The sequence below is a fragment of the Eremothecium gossypii genome, chromosome IV (genome assembly GCF_000091025.4).
Source record: "Eremothecium gossypii ATCC 10895 chromosome IV, complete sequence".
NCBI classification, from domain to species: domain Eukaryota; kingdom Fungi; phylum Ascomycota; class Saccharomycetes; order Saccharomycetales; family Saccharomycetaceae; genus Eremothecium; species Eremothecium gossypii.
In genome coordinates this window covers 241,943-255,922 of record NC_005785.6, presented here as the reverse complement: position 1 = coordinate 255,922, position 13,980 = coordinate 241,943, and the positions used below count along the sequence as shown (strand labels likewise).

General features: G+C 55.7%; 11 protein-coding genes across 11 annotated transcripts; 4 read left to right on the top strand and 7 right to left on the bottom strand.

The window, feature by feature from the left end:
- Window positions 1-60: 60 nt before the first annotated feature.
- On the bottom strand, window positions 61-1,872 carry NOP2 (rRNA (cytosine-C5-)-methyltransferase NOP2; the record flags this gene model as incomplete). The annotated part of the gene is made up of 1 exon (NM_209195.1): window positions 61-1,872. The coding sequence occupies one exon, from the start codon at window positions 1,870-1,872 to the stop codon at window positions 61-63; it is 1,812 nt and encodes a 603-aa protein (NP_983842.1).
- Window positions 1,873-2,129: 257 nt separating this feature from the next.
- Window positions 2,130-3,509, top strand: GCD10 (tRNA 1-methyladenosine methyltransferase subunit GCD10; the record flags this gene model as incomplete). Its single annotated transcript, NM_209194.1, has 1 exon — window positions 2,130-3,509. The coding sequence occupies one exon, from the start codon at window positions 2,130-2,132 to the stop codon at window positions 3,507-3,509; it is 1,380 nt and encodes a 459-aa protein (NP_983841.1).
- Window positions 3,510-3,556: 47 nt separating this feature from the next.
- MTQ1 (S-adenosylmethionine-dependent methyltransferase) lies at window positions 3,557-4,432 on the bottom strand (the record flags this gene model as incomplete). Its single annotated transcript, NM_209193.1, has 1 exon — window positions 3,557-4,432. The coding sequence occupies one exon, from the start codon at window positions 4,430-4,432 to the stop codon at window positions 3,557-3,559; it is 876 nt and encodes a 291-aa protein (NP_983840.1).
- Window positions 4,433-4,729: 297 nt separating this feature from the next.
- YDJ1 (type I HSP40 co-chaperone YDJ1) lies at window positions 4,730-5,962 on the top strand (the record flags this gene model as incomplete). Its single annotated transcript, NM_209192.1, has 1 exon — window positions 4,730-5,962. The coding sequence occupies one exon, from the start codon at window positions 4,730-4,732 to the stop codon at window positions 5,960-5,962; it is 1,233 nt and encodes a 410-aa protein (NP_983839.1).
- A 235-nt stretch (window positions 5,963-6,197) lies between these two features.
- On the bottom strand, window positions 6,198-7,802 carry AQR1 (Aqr1p; the record flags this gene model as incomplete). The annotated part of the gene is made up of 1 exon (NM_209191.1): window positions 6,198-7,802. The coding sequence occupies one exon, from the start codon at window positions 7,800-7,802 to the stop codon at window positions 6,198-6,200; it is 1,605 nt and encodes a 534-aa protein (NP_983838.1).
- A 417-nt stretch (window positions 7,803-8,219) lies between these two features.
- On the bottom strand, window positions 8,220-8,834 carry PIN2 (Pin2p; the record flags this gene model as incomplete). Its single annotated transcript, NM_209190.1, has 1 exon — window positions 8,220-8,834. One exon carries the CDS (start codon window positions 8,832-8,834, stop codon window positions 8,220-8,222), a length of 615 nt encoding a protein of 204 aa, NP_983837.1.
- Window positions 8,835-9,036: 202 nt separating this feature from the next.
- On the bottom strand, window positions 9,037-9,714 carry OCA1 (putative tyrosine protein phosphatase OCA1; the record flags this gene model as incomplete). The annotated part of the gene is made up of 1 exon (NM_209189.1): window positions 9,037-9,714. The coding sequence occupies one exon, from the start codon at window positions 9,712-9,714 to the stop codon at window positions 9,037-9,039; it is 678 nt and encodes a 225-aa protein (NP_983836.1).
- A 209-nt stretch (window positions 9,715-9,923) lies between these two features.
- On the top strand, window positions 9,924-10,325 carry OST2 (dolichyl-diphosphooligosaccharide-protein glycotransferase; the record flags this gene model as incomplete). Its single annotated transcript, NM_209188.1, has 1 exon — window positions 9,924-10,325. One exon carries the CDS (start codon window positions 9,924-9,926, stop codon window positions 10,323-10,325), a length of 402 nt encoding a protein of 133 aa, NP_983835.1.
- Window positions 10,326-10,604: 279 nt separating this feature from the next.
- AGOS_ADL262W (Ras family GTPase RAS2) lies at window positions 10,605-11,478 on the bottom strand (the record flags this gene model as incomplete). The annotated part of the gene is made up of 2 exons (NM_209187.2): window positions 10,605-11,402; window positions 11,464-11,478. The coding sequence occupies 2 exons, from the start codon at window positions 11,476-11,478 to the stop codon at window positions 10,605-10,607; spliced, it is 813 nt and encodes a 270-aa protein (NP_983834.2).
- A 258-nt stretch (window positions 11,479-11,736) lies between these two features.
- PHO23 (Pho23p) lies at window positions 11,737-12,618 on the bottom strand (the record flags this gene model as incomplete). Its single annotated transcript, NM_209186.2, has 1 exon — window positions 11,737-12,618. One exon carries the CDS (start codon window positions 12,616-12,618, stop codon window positions 11,737-11,739), a length of 882 nt encoding a protein of 293 aa, NP_983833.2.
- A 336-nt stretch (window positions 12,619-12,954) lies between these two features.
- Window positions 12,955-13,944, top strand: CRC1 (carnitine:acyl carnitine antiporter; the record flags this gene model as incomplete). The annotated part of the gene is made up of 1 exon (NM_209185.1): window positions 12,955-13,944. One exon carries the CDS (start codon window positions 12,955-12,957, stop codon window positions 13,942-13,944), a length of 990 nt encoding a protein of 329 aa, NP_983832.1.
- Window positions 13,945-13,980: the final 36 nt, after the last annotated feature.

The window sequence follows — 13,980 nt, the reverse complement described above, 5'->3', positions numbered from 1 at the left end:
GAAGATACAAGATTGTATAATATACATATGCATTATTTCTCCCAAGTTATCTAAAGTACATTATTGCTTTGGTTTAGTTGCATGGGGGTTTTTGCCCTTCTTCAACAGACCTACTTTCTTGGACTTTTCAATGTATCTCTTGTCCTCCTTGTCGTCGAAGGATGCGAAGTCATCGTGGATAATGCCCTCATCTATCGCCTCTTGTCTTGCGGCGGCCTCCTTCTCCTTAGCACTATGCTGATTATCATCAAATTTGGAAGGCCCGGTTTTCTGGAACTTGGCAACAAAGAATCCATCCACGTTATACGTATGAGGGTAGTATCTTCTGGTTAAGTTGATAGTGTGATGAAACTTCTTGCCTCTGTAGCTAGTGAAGCCTTCCTTACCAATAGCCAAGCCGGTTTCAACAAGCTTGACATTAGGTCTCTTCCGTAAGGCGTAATCGACCACGGCCTCGTTTTCCTCAACCGCAACGGAACAAGTAGAGTAGACAATGACACCGCCGTGCTTGGAGTTGCTGTCAACAGAGTCAATTGCAGATAATATCAGTTGCTTTTGCAGGTGTGGAATTTGCATAAAGTCCTTCTCAGTACGATTTACTTTCACAGATTGATCTTTGCCGATAACACCTGTACCTGAGCAAGGGGCATCAAGTAGAATTCTGTCAAATCCACCGATAACCTTAGGGAATTCGCGGGCGTCGTAGTTGCAGACAATTGTATTCGTGCAGCCGAGACGGTGAATATTCGCAATCAAGGACTTCGTTCTTGCCTTGTTGGCGTCATTTGCAAAGACACAACCAGTGTTCTTCATCATGGCAGATATATAGGTGGTTTTACCACCGGGTGCCGCCGCCATATCCAAGATGCGCTCATTCTCATGGGGATCCAGTGCAATAACAGGCAAGAAGGACGAGGCTGCCTGGAGAATATAGTGACCAGCCAGGTATTCGGGCGTAGCACCAACTGGAACTTGCGAGTCAAAAATCTGCAAACCAACCTTCGTCCACGAACCAATTGGCTGCAAATTAACGCCACGGTTGACCAAGTTTTGAGCAAGATCTCTTCTCCGAGTCTTTAGAGTGTTAGTTCTAATGGTGACAGGTCTAGCCACCTCGTTTGCTTCAAAGAACTCCATAGCCTCCGCGGGGGAGAAAAGATTAAACAACTTCTCCGCCAAAAATGGAGTGTAGCCGAAATACTGGCATATATCCTTCAGCAATCTGTCGATATATTCCGATCTCGACCGTCCCTCGGCCGCCATATGCTTGAAGTCCTCTAGCACCTTAACAATCTCAAGCATACGGGTACGTATAGCGGTCAAGTCTGGTGGGCCCTGTGCCTCAAGCTCCTCCTGCTCCGAATTTGGTAGGATGTCAGCGCGTGGCTGCAACTTGGCCGCCTCAACCAGCTCTTGTTCCGCCTCTTCGGCCTCCAACGCTTCTTCCTCATCTAGCTTCATAGATAGCGCCTCCATATTGGCTGCGTTCAACTCTTCCATGCCAGCATCCTCTTCCTCGTCAGAAAAGAGAGGACGCTCGCGCACCTCCTCATCGTCTTCGTACTCCTGCTCCAGATCAAACTCGTCTTGCAGGTCCTCCTCTTCTACCACTTCTTCCTCGTCAAACAGCGACTTCCGCTCTTTGGCCAGCTGTTCCAGATTCACCTCTGGAAGATCAGCCTCGTCCTGAACGTCCACCTCTTTATTGTCCACCTTGGCCTTCTTGGACCGCTTACGCTCCTCGATTGGCTCCTCGCCAGCATTCTTTCTAGATCTCTTCTCATGCTTTTGTTGTTTTTTATTCTTCTTCGCCTGAAACTCCTCCAGGGATGGTGGAGCGGGCTGCTTGTTCTTTGCACGTCTGCTACCCATACTGAACAGATGAGAGATATTTGAAAATGGTCTCTGAGGCGTGCTGCAACGAGGTCTGATACTATGAGAAGTTCATCATATGCGATGAGCTCCTTCCAAAAATTTTTCACCATAAAAAGAAATCACAGTCCCATCATCGGTAACGGTGACCAAATTTTTCAGCTCATCGATGAGCCCGATAACGGGAGTTGTAAACCACAACTGATTTGACACTTTCCAATCAATCAAGTTCAGCCGGTACTCGCATTCTTAGCAGTATGGATCCCCTGAGACAATTAGTATTAAATCAGCACATATTAGTGCGGCTCCCATCTGATAACCTCAAAATTGTAGAACTGAAACCTAACGGCGTGATCTCACTAGGGAAGTTCGGCGCATGCCATGTAAACGATATCATTGGGTATCCGCTTGGCACGACTTTTGAAATATGGTACGAGGGTGATGAGACAGAGGTGGTGCGAGGCTCCACAGTCGTGATTGGGAAAGTCAGAGTGCTGGAGAATCGCGCGGAAGCACAGGTTGGGTCTGAGGGCGCGACGCCACAGCCTGCAGAGCTTACCCAAGTCGAGAGCAGCAAGACCAACATGGAGCTGCTGGACCTTGGACACAAGGTACAGAAACTCGACCACAAGGAGATTGAACGCATGAAGCAGGACGTCACAGCGGGTGACTCCATCATCTCCATGATGATCCAATCGCATGAGACATTCCACAAGAAGACAATTCACTCACAGGAGAAGTATCTGAAGAGAAAGAAGCAGAAGTTTGCCAAGTTTTTCACAGCCGAATATCTCGGAAGCTCCGGGCTGCTGCGCTACCTGATTGAGAAGGGCGACATGCAGCGCATCATGGACCTGTCCGAGGAGTCGCTCGGAATGGCGCTGAACCTCGCAAATATCCGCTCGAACGGCACCTACCTGTGCATGGATGAGACTGGCGGCCTGATAGTGTATGCCATGCTCGAACGCATGTTCGGCGGCCACGAGGCACAGCACGGAGGCACGATTGTGGTCGTCCATGAGAACGAGCATCCCAACCTGGACCTGCTCAAGTTCTCCAACTACTCAGAGGAATTCATCGGCAAGCACGTCAAGACGGTGTCGCTGCTCCAGTACTTTGAGCCCCCGACCGTAGAAGAGGTGGAGGCGTCGTTCACACCTCTGGACGACGCACAGCTCCGGGAAATGAAGAGCAACAAGAAGGGCGCCTACTACCGCCGTCTGAAACGCTACAATTCGGACCTGGAGGTGATCAGGCTGGCTTCCCAGATTACCTACGATGCGCTCATCGTGGCCTCCACGCTGCAGCTGTCGACGCTGGTGCCCCGGCTCGCGGGCAAGGTCCACGGCTCCCGCCCAATCGTCTGCTATAGCCAGTTCAGAGAGACGCTGCTGGAGCTCTCGCATACCCTCTACGACTCTCTGCACTTTCTCGCCCCCACCCTACTCGAGACACGCTGCCGCCCGTACCAAACCGTCAGGGGCAAACTGCATCCGCTCATGACCATGCGCGGCGGCGGCGGGTATCTACTCTGGTGCCACAAGGTAATCCCCGCCGACAATGGCGCCGGCAAAATCGACTGTGATAACGCTGCGGCCCCCGCGTGCCCCGCGGCCCAGCCGGACGAAGCGCCATAACCTATGCAGTTTTTCTTGCATAAATCGGTATAAATATGTAACTATATTCAGTGCATCAGTCTCCCATACCCCTCGAAAACGGCGTCCAGCCCCGCCGCCGCCGTGCGATACCCATAGACCACGCGTGGCTGCCCCCGCGCATCTTCGCGGAACCCCACGCGCCACACGCCCCGCAGCGCCGGGTCCGCCGCGATCCGCGCCAGCACGTGCCGGCTCTGCTCCGCATACCCTACCTCGTACACGAATGAGTCTGTCCGCGCAAGCCAAACGTCCACCAGATTGTCATAGAACTCCAGGTCCCCAGCCAGCGCGAGCTGGGGCTCGTACCTGCACACCGACCGCGTGCACTCGCGCGGTAGCGCGTCCGTGGGGATGTACGGCGGGTTGCACGTGACCACCTCCACGCCGTCCCGCAACAGGCCGCCGGGTTGCCGCACGTCTGCCCTGACCACCTCCAGCGGCACGCGCAGCGCTGCCGCGTTTTGCCGAGCCGCCGCCACCGCGGCCTCGCTCACGTCCACGGCCGTCACGCGCGCCCCGCGCACACTGTGTGCAAGCAAAAGACCCACGCACCCCGTACCTGTACAGAGGTCCGCCGCCCGCAGGCTGCGACCCCGCGCCGCGAAGCGCCGGGCCAGCTCGCACGCCCACTCCTCGGTCTCCCAGCGGGGGATCAGCACCCCGCGGCGGCACCGCACCTCCAGCGGCCCGAAGGGCTGCGTCCCCAGCACATACTGCAACGGCACACCGCGGTAGCGCTGGCGGCATCCTCTTGCCACTGCGGCCGCGCCACACAGCTCGGCGCGCATCCATCGCAGCTCCGTGCGGGCCTGCTCCAGCGTCCGGCTCTCCGGTAGCAGCAAAGGCAGCAGACGGCTCTCCGCGCACGCAGTACGCATCAGGCTCGGCGCGATCCTAGGCATCTTGGCGCGTGGCTGCAGTTTCCCGCGCAGCGAAATTGTTCTTAGCCGCTTACGCAAGGCGTGCTGACTGCGCAGGGAGGCGCGGTGGCGGTGCGCAGTCAATCACGTGCAGAGTCACTATTCACGATGGTGCAAAATTTTTCTTCTCGAACCTTCCGCCTGAATCGTAAGCAGATAGAACTGGCGCTCTCATAAGGACCACCACCTATTTAGAGATCCGGCATACAGGGCGGCAGTCATTCATCGTGAAGCCAAGCGGTCTTGAGTGAAGGTCAAAGCAATTTCAAGGAAGAGAAAATGGTGAAGGACACGAAGTTGTACGATCTTTTGGGCGTGAGCCCCGACGCGAACGATGCTCAGATCAAGAAGGCGTACCGTAAGTCTGCACTAAAATACCACCCGGACAAAAACCCCAGCGAAGAGGCGGCTGACAAGTTCAAGCAGATCACGGGCGCGTACGAGATCTTGTCGGATTCGCAGAAGCGGGAGATGTACGACCAGTTCGGCGAGGAGGGTCTGAACGGTGGCGGCCAGGGCGGCCCAGGCGGGTTCGGCGGGTTCGGCGGGTTCGGCGAGGACATTTTCTCGCAGTTCTTCGGCGGGGGTGGCGCATCGCGGCCCCGCGGGCCTCAGAAGGGCCGCGACATCCGGCACGACATCAGCTGCACGTTGGAGAACCTATACAAGGGCCGCGCGGCCAAGCTAGCTCTGAACAAGACAGTGCTCTGTAAGCGGTGCGAGGGCCGCGGTGGCAAGGCAGGTTCCGTTAAGAAGTGTACGTCGTGTAACGGGCAGGGTGTGAAGTTTGTCACGCGCCACATGGGCCCCATGATCCAGAGGTTCCAGACTACGTGTGAGGTTTGTAACGGTGAGGGGGACGTGATCCCAGCAGCGGACCGCTGTAAGGACTGTGACGGTAAGAAGATTGCCAGCGAGAGAAAGATACTCGAGGTTAACATCCAGCCTGGTATGAAGCATGGCCAGAAGATTGTGTTCCAGGGGGAGGCTGACCAGCAGCCGGGCCAGATTCCTGGCGATGTGGTGTTTGTCGTGAACGAGCAGGAGCATCCAAGATTCGTTAGGAACGGCGACAACTTGCACTACGAGGCGGAGATTGACTTGCTAACTGCTATTGCCGGTGGCCAGTTTGCATTGGAGCACGTTTCCGGCGACTGGCTCAAGATTGACATCGTTCCTGGTGAGGTGATTGCCCCTGGCATGGTTAAGGTTATTGAGGGTAAGGGTATGCCTATCCAGAAGTACGGCTCTTACGGTGACCTATTGATAAAGTTTAACGTTAAGTTCCCTAAGTCGCACTTTGCCGACGAGGAGGCTTTGAAGAAGTTGGAAGCCATCTTGCCTCCAAAGACTCTGCCACGTATTCCACCTAACGCCGAAGTTGAAGAGTGTGTCTTGGCGGACTTCGAGCCTGCCAAGCATGACTCTAGATCTGGAAACGGCCGGGGACAAAGCTATGATTCTGACGAAGAAGAAGCACACACCGAAGGCGTCCAGTGTGCCTCGCAATAAGATCTATAAGCTTGCTATCCCGGTGGTTGCTTCTCCGTGATTCGATAAATATTCATCGTGTCATCATCTTCAGATCGATAATACTCCATATACCAACCTGTACGTTAGAATAAAAATAGTTTGTAAATTAATAGACTACAAGATAACCTGCTTCCAGTACGCTGAGACAGGTTCAAGATTGAATCTGTTAGAGCGGGATTTGGGTACGTAATGTCAACAATGGTTTTTGAAAAATTTAATTACAGGACGCTTCAGCTGCGCGCCGCAACCGCCTATCACGCCAAGTCATTCCATATTTCATCGGGAAAATCAAAGCGCAATTACCAACAAATATTAGACTGCACAGAAAGGTAAATGTACCACCAATAGTCATTGACGCTTTCATTCTTGCAAAGACTGCCAGGAATAAGGCACTTAGCGTGCACCTAATAAAGTTGTAACAACTTGAGGCAGTCGAAGCTCTATTCGGATACAAGTCAATGAGCAGCGTACTCGAAGTGCTGAGTGTACTCATAACGCAGAACGTACCAACACCGGATGCGACCAAAGGGACTGAGATGTGCCAGCCGCCCTGAATGGACCAGCCGAATATAATGAAAGCCATGACCGAAATAAAATTCTGAGGCAATCCAGCCACTATTCTGGCCTCAAGGACATTAAACGGTGCGCTGGGGCCACTAGAATTTGCGCTACGGCGCTGAAACCTATCGGCAAAGTATCTATACCAGATGTCTATCAACTTGCCAGTCAGGAAAGATCCCAGTAGGCCGCAGATTCCGGATGGCAAGTAACATAGGCCTACAGTCGTGAGCGGATAGTTATACGGATCACTCTGCAAGGCCTGCGATAGCGATGTGAGGGAAAGAGTCCAGAGAGAAAATTGCAGTCCTGCTGGTAATAGGGTGAGCAGGATCTCGGGACATGCAATGATTTTTAAGGCGGCGACAATGTCGAGGCCTGCCACGGTATCATCGAGGCTAGAATAATGTGGATGCTGTAAGCTGAATTGTCTTCGTATCACAGGAAGCAGTAACACAGGCGAGAAGTTAATATTCCTTTTGGGTTTCAGCGAGAGGTTCCCAACAATACAACGGTGCGTTTCCGGAAGGAAGAGGAAGTTTGCCAGAAAGCATACTCCACAGCCGATAGTCATGAACCAAAAAACTGCTCTCCAGTTGTAGGCTGCTGTCAATGATGCTCCTATTAGGGAACCAAATGCTTGTCCTAGTAGCGTTAACCCAGAGACAGCGCCAATAAACGTTCCTCTCTCCGATTTTAGTGTAAAATCGCCGACAACCCCGGAGTTGATAGCTATTATTGGGGAGATGCCGGAACTTTGGATGCAGCGAAGCGCGATCACCAAGGCGAAAGAGTTCGAGCATGCGATGCCTATTGAGGAAACAATGAATATTAGCATTCCCATCAAAATCACCGGGCGCCGACCGTACGTGTCCGCCAATCCACTGCATACGGTCGGTGCAACCCCCTGGAAAAGCAAATAAACAACCACTGCAATATTCACCAAGTCTTCGCTTACCCCGAATTCCCTCTGTAGGTTTCGCAGCGCTGGATATACCGCCGGTGAGCCCAGCGATGACCAAAATCCTGCTGATGTCAGCAGGGCTACCATCATCCACTTCTGCGAGTATCGAAGCATCGAGTGCGGAATTTTGCTGATTTCAGAAGTTGATACACATGCTTCCCCGATCTTCTCATCGGGCTCTGGGGAGCTGGAAGAACTGTCTACCAGTCCATCATCGGCCTCTTTCAACAGTTTCAGCTGTGGAACGTCTTCCTTGGCCCTCGGCGAAGAATCTGTGCTCGAAATCCTCGTCAACATCCTAGCTTAAGAGCTTGGATCTTGTGAGCTGGACCTGAGCTTACTGCAGTGCATAATATATATGGGCGCCATCTGGTGCCAACGGCTATACAATAGCGGGATCCCGGAAAAACTGCCGAATTTCTCCGAAGTTCAGCTGGAAAAATCTACGCGCCGAATTGTTCCGATCTCTCTGCGCGGTGCACAAATGACGCAGAAACAGGCATTCACGGAATTGAAGAGGCCTCAACTGCCGCCGATCGCTACAGGCGCAGTGGGACGACATCCTTTCTTTGGTGCGTATGAGGATACCTAAATAAGCACATACAAAACGTTAAATATGCATAAGGAGATATATGCGAAAGTTAAAGTGTTTTTAGTGGCCCTCGGCCACAGTTGCGTGTTTCAGCGATAATGGGAGACCAGCCCGGCACGTGATCAGATACGGTTGTAGTGGCCATACGGGCTTGCGGACGAATCTACGGGGTATGGTGCCTGACGCTGCGCCGGCGGCGTCTTACGCTGAGTTCCCCACAGCCGTTCCTCGTACTGGTTGACGTCTTCGTCGTGCACAGCCCCTCGTTTGCCGTAGCGGCCCCGACTGCCCCCCGCCTTCTGCGCCTCGAGATCGTAAGACTCGTTGCTGCTGCTCGAAAAGCCCTTCTTGCGCTCGCTGTAGTACTCGTCCTTGCCGTAGTACCGCGCGGCCTCCGGCGTTACTACGGGCTGGTATACCACTTGTGGCGGCGGAGCATATACTTGTGCACGCTGCTTCTCCTCGCGCCGCCGCTGGCGGTGCCGTCTATAGCAGCAGCACGGCCAGCACAAGAAGTCGCAGATCCCGCTCACGCCCCGCATAAAGCACCGGAGTAACGACCCCACTATCCAGATAGCCACAATTGACGCTAACACAATGCCCACTATAGCCACAATCTTGCAAACTCGGTTATCCATACATGTATCCCAGGACTTGAAGCTCCGCAGCGTCTCCTTCGTGCTATCGAACGCGGACCGCCGCATGAGCTTGCTGGGGCAGAATGCGAAGTCGCTCATCTTTGTCCTTCCTTGGCTAGAGCTCGCTTTGGATGAAGCTAAGCTTTTGAAAAAGCCGCCGCAGCTGTCAGTCCCTGCTTTTTATCGGCCATCATTTCAGTCGAACCAGCCTATTTTTGGCCGATCCACTACGCAGCCCCAGGTACCAAGATGCGCAGCCCCGCCATGGCTGGAGAGCTGGGTGCCGCATAGCCGCACGTGATTACATTTCGTGTATAGAATACGTAGTAGCAGGGACATAAGAGGCTTCGGAGGCGCTGACGGCAGTAGCGAGCCACTCGGGCGCATTGGCCTTGTCGATAGTCACCGACTTGGTGTCGAAGGCCTCTATAAGCAGCTCCACAAGGATGCGGCCGCCGCGCGAACCGGTGAAGCGGCGGTACTCCTCCGAAACACTAGCCAGGTTCCAGCCCATGATGCGGCGAAGGCAGCCAATGACGGTGCCCGTGCGGTGACGCCCCATGCCGCAGCACACCAGCAGCGGGTAATTGTCGCGGTGCACAATGGTCTGCAGCGCGCTGACGATGGAATGTTCGGTGAGTCCGTCCCAGGGGTTGTCGTCCTCCCCACCCTCGGGGTTGATAGCTGCAAATCGCAGCCGGATGTCGTGCATGTCGCAAAACGCGAGCAGCGCGTCCTGCGGTTCCTCGTTGGCGAGCCAGATGATGGTTCGCAGATTGAGGTTCAGCAAGAAGGGGAAGTTGACCGTGGACGGCTGCCCGCTGCGGTATAAGTACCGCTCGACGGGGCAGAAGTTGAGCGGCGGCACGATTGTCTGGTGTGGCGCGGGAGGGGTTACCAGCAGCTGCGTGGGCGCGCTGAGCGCGTTGTCGCCCGACGTGCCGAGGTTGTCGTCGTCTTCACGGCAGTTGTCCGTCATAGCCGGGAGCGAGAGACCCTCAGTGTTTTGTTCCACGGGTGCCTGCTAACTATTGGGTCTGCCGCAGCCTGGAGTGCGAACCAGCAGAGGCTGTCCCAGTAGAGCGTTCAGGTGTGCTACAAAAACCGAAAAATCGCCCTGCTGCGTGGCCAGAAACCCGCACACGTCTGGACTACGTTGAGCACAGAGCAGGAGCGAGCAATCACAGGATGGTGCGCGCGGTCAAGAAGAAGGTTGCAGGCATGCAGGCTGCCGGTCCTGTCGTGGGTAACGTGCTGGAGCAGTTCAGGGAGGCTCTGCAAATCACCTGGCGGGCGTACAGCAGGGATCTCAAGAGCGACCAGCGGCTGCTGCTGATTGACACACTGTGCGGGGGGCTCGTTACTATCGGACTGGTGCAGGTACTGTTCATCGCGGTGATACGGGACACGTTTCCGTTCAACGCGTTTCTCGCGGGGTTCATCTCATGTGTGGGCCAGTTCGTGCTGTTGATTTCGCTGCGGCTGCAGCTGCGCGAGCAGTTTGCGGGAATCTCGAGCCAGCGCGCATTTGGGGAGTTCGTGCTGGCCAGTCTCGTCCTGCACTTCATCTGCCTACATTTCATTAACTAGTGGCGCATGCGGCCTATGTATTGTGATAAGTGTCAACATATATTTTAAGATAAACACAAAGGGCCGGCAGCGGCCAAAGTGCCTAAAAAACAAGGTAGTTCCTTGCGAAGTGTGTAGTGGGCAGACGCTCGGCCCGCGTGCGGCGCTCGCTGCGCGGGCTTGATGGTAGAGGGCGCAGGATAATGCGGGTTGCGGAACTGCATACTGGGCAGGGCGCAGCAGCGGAATGAAAACTACGACAGGGAGATTAGGGGTTAGTCCAGAAAGCTGCCTTGGCACTCAAAGGATCACGCAGCAGCCGGTGCTCTTCTTGGCAGCGACGCCGTCGGTGTTCAGCGACTGCTGCTGCGCGCGGGAGGACCGCAGCGAGCCGCTGACCGCGGAGGTCTCGCCCTTGTGGTCAACGGCGCCAGGCGCGCGGCTGCCCACGGAAGAGTTGGCCAAGGTGCCCTGTACGGCCTCGGGGTCCAGGGCGTTGTCGTCTTTGCTGTAGCCGGCGCTGGGCTCCGCGCCCGCGGCGTTTGCGGGGTCCTCAGGACTGCTTTCCAGGCGCTTGCCTGCGTGTATGCCGTCATCGCGCACAAGCCGGGCTAACCCGTAGAACGACTCCTCGACGTTGATGGCCTGCTTCGCAGAGGTCTCCAGGAACGACGCGTTGAAATGGCGCGCCAGCTCTGCGCCTTCCTCGAAGGAAACTTGGCGCTCCCCCTCGAGGTCCGACTTGTTGCCCACCACGAAAATTGGCACATACTCAACGTCTTTCACACGAAGAATCTGCTGGTAGTAGGTCATCAGCTCCTCGAACGACGTCCGCGACGTCACGGAGTACACCAGCAGGAAGCCCTCTCCCGTCCGCATGTACTGCTCGCGCATCGCAGAGTATTCCTCCTGGCCCGCAGTGTCCAGGATGTCCAAAATGGACACCTGCCCGTCAATCACAACCTGCTTGCGGTACGAGTCCTCGATTGTTGGGTCGTACTCGTCCACGAAGTGCGACTGTATCAACTGAATCGTCAGCGCGGACTTGCCGACACCGCCGCCACCGACAACTACCAGCTTGTACTCCCGGATACTGTTCTGCCCGCCCGTTAGTATTCTGCGCTGATAGGGGTGTGCCCGTTTTCGCCTTGCAACATACCTTAATCATTGCCATTTTAACGCCTCTATACTTGGAAATCCTGGGACGCCTTGACACTTGCACAACCGATGCTCAGCGTCTCCTAAGTGATGATGACTGGCTGAAATCCTGTGCCATAGAATAAGCACGACTGAAAACCTAATATGCTGTCCTCGCTGACAACACGCATCAAAAAAAATTTGCGAAAATTTCGCGGCGATGGACACCAATTTGCTAAGGCAATGAATGAATGAGGAGGGCTACGTATGTTACACTGGCCTGCTATGTAGTGCGCTATCTCTTGCAGTCATCGCAGTACCATTTCCCCTTCGGTAGGGTCTCGAGGTTGATGCAGGGGAGGTGGAACCATTCGAGCTGGCAGTTTTCGCCGTCGCAGCCGACCATCTCGCCGTAGGCGACCTGGTTGCAGTAGCAGTAGAGGGCCTCGCCGTACTCGTTGGTCTTGGGGCGGGCGGAGTAGTCGTCCCTGGGCTTCTTGCGCTTGCGCGCGGGCGGGGGAAGGTCTGCGCGGCGCTTGGCGGCCAGGGCGGCCGGGGGCAGCGGGAGCGGGGCGTAGGAGGCAGGCGCCGGCGCCGGCGGGTCCACGTGCATTTTCTTGGCCGCCATCGCCTCGCGGCGGGACTCGGAGCGCAGCGCCTGCTGCGACTTGCTCTGCTGCTTGGACTCGATCTTCTTCATAAGCTCGTGGTGCAGGTGCATGGCAGGGTGGTTGTCGTTGCCCAGGCGCAGCTTGTCGGGGATCTCCTGGTTCTTGAGCGCGACCTCGTACGCGAGCTCGACGCGCGCGACGAGCCGGTCGAGCGTCTCGAACGCAATGGACGAGACGTGCATCTTCTCCTCCAGCGACGGCATCAGGTCCTGGAAGAGCCGGTTGATGGTCTGCAGCTGCGGGCTTCCCGGCTGCCGCGAGCCAGCCAGGAAGCGCCCTATCTGCGCGTTAAGCTCCGGCACCGTGTGCACGCACTTGGCGTCTATCTCGCGCAGCAGCGTCATGTAGCGCGCCACCTCCAGTGGAAACTCCTCGATCACATCCACAATGTCGTTCAGACCTGGAAAGAGGTTGGCGGGCGTGCTCATCTTAATTGCCACAGTGGAGCATCTCGACCGTGTTGGACAGTTCGCGACTCCTGCATGCTTTTGAGCTTTTTGAGCCATATGTTTCGTCTCTGTCCCTACAATCAGTGCCCCACGGAAAACGATCACGTGCTTGCTTCCGCTTTGCCGCGCGCGCTAAGCCGGCCGTCCTCGCGTCCCATATCGGCGTCAGCGTCAGGCTCGGAGTTTATCCTTCGCAATTCTAATAACGTACCCGGAGCTAATGCCTGGAGCCATGTGGTGTGGGTATGCAGCCAGAGGGCCATGACTCGCACCGCAGAAGCGCGTGGAACTATGCGAACTCCTGCCGTTCCTTTGAAGTAAGCGAACAACGGCTGGCCGGATCTGGATCACAACGCAAATGAGGGGTTGCAGGCCCCGCGTAGTATATATAAGATGGGATGTGGCGTTCTGGCGGAACGTAGAGACCATGTTCCACGATCAAGAGACCGGATGGCAGAGCAGGAGAGCGTCGTAGCTATTGAAGAACCCTCCGTGCACGTGGGGACACCCAAGTCTAATGCATTGTACGAGAACGCCAAGTCGCTGGCGGCGGGCGCCGTGGGCGGAGTGTGCGCGGTGCTGACCGGGCATCCATTTGACCTTCTGAAGGTGCGCTGCCAGTCCAACCAGGCATCCGGCACGGTGGACGCCGTGCGCAAGATTCTGGTTGAGGCGCGCGCGCAGTCCGGGCTGTCGGCCGTGAACATGATGCGCGGTTTCTACAAGGGCGTGATTCCGCCGCTGTTGGGCGTGACACCCATCTTCGCGGTGAGCTTCTGGGGCTACGATGTGGGCAAGAAGTTGGTTACCTGGAACGACAACTCCGGCAAGCTGACGACGGCGCAGCTTGCGACCGCGGGCTTCATCTCGGCGATTCCCACGACGCTCGTGATGGCACCCACGGAGCGTGTCAAGGTTGTGTTACAGACACAGTCCAATCACTCACTGGGTAGTGCGGCTAAGCACATCCTAGCCACAGGTGGCGTACGGTCGCTGTTCAGGGGCTCCCTTGCCACTCTGGCACGTGACGGCCCCGGCAGCGCCCTGTACTTTGCATCTTACGAGGCAACCAAGGCATATCTCAATGCCCGTTCCGGCACCAACGAATTGAGCATCAAGAACGTCTGCCTCGCGGGTGGTATGGCCGGCGTCTCGATGTGGGTCGGTGTTTTCCCAATAGATACGATAAAGACTGAGCTGCAGTCGAGCAACACTCGGCAGACCATGATGGAGGCTACTCGTAAGATCTACAACACGCGTGGGGGGATTAAGGGCTTCTTCCCCGGCATCGGTCCGGCTTTGCTGCGTTCCTTCCCGGCCAACGCCGCTACCTTCTTGGGCGTGGAACTAACTCACTCCCTCTTTAAAAAGTACAACATCTGAACATGCGCAGCGGTAAATATCGTTGATAGCGTTGTA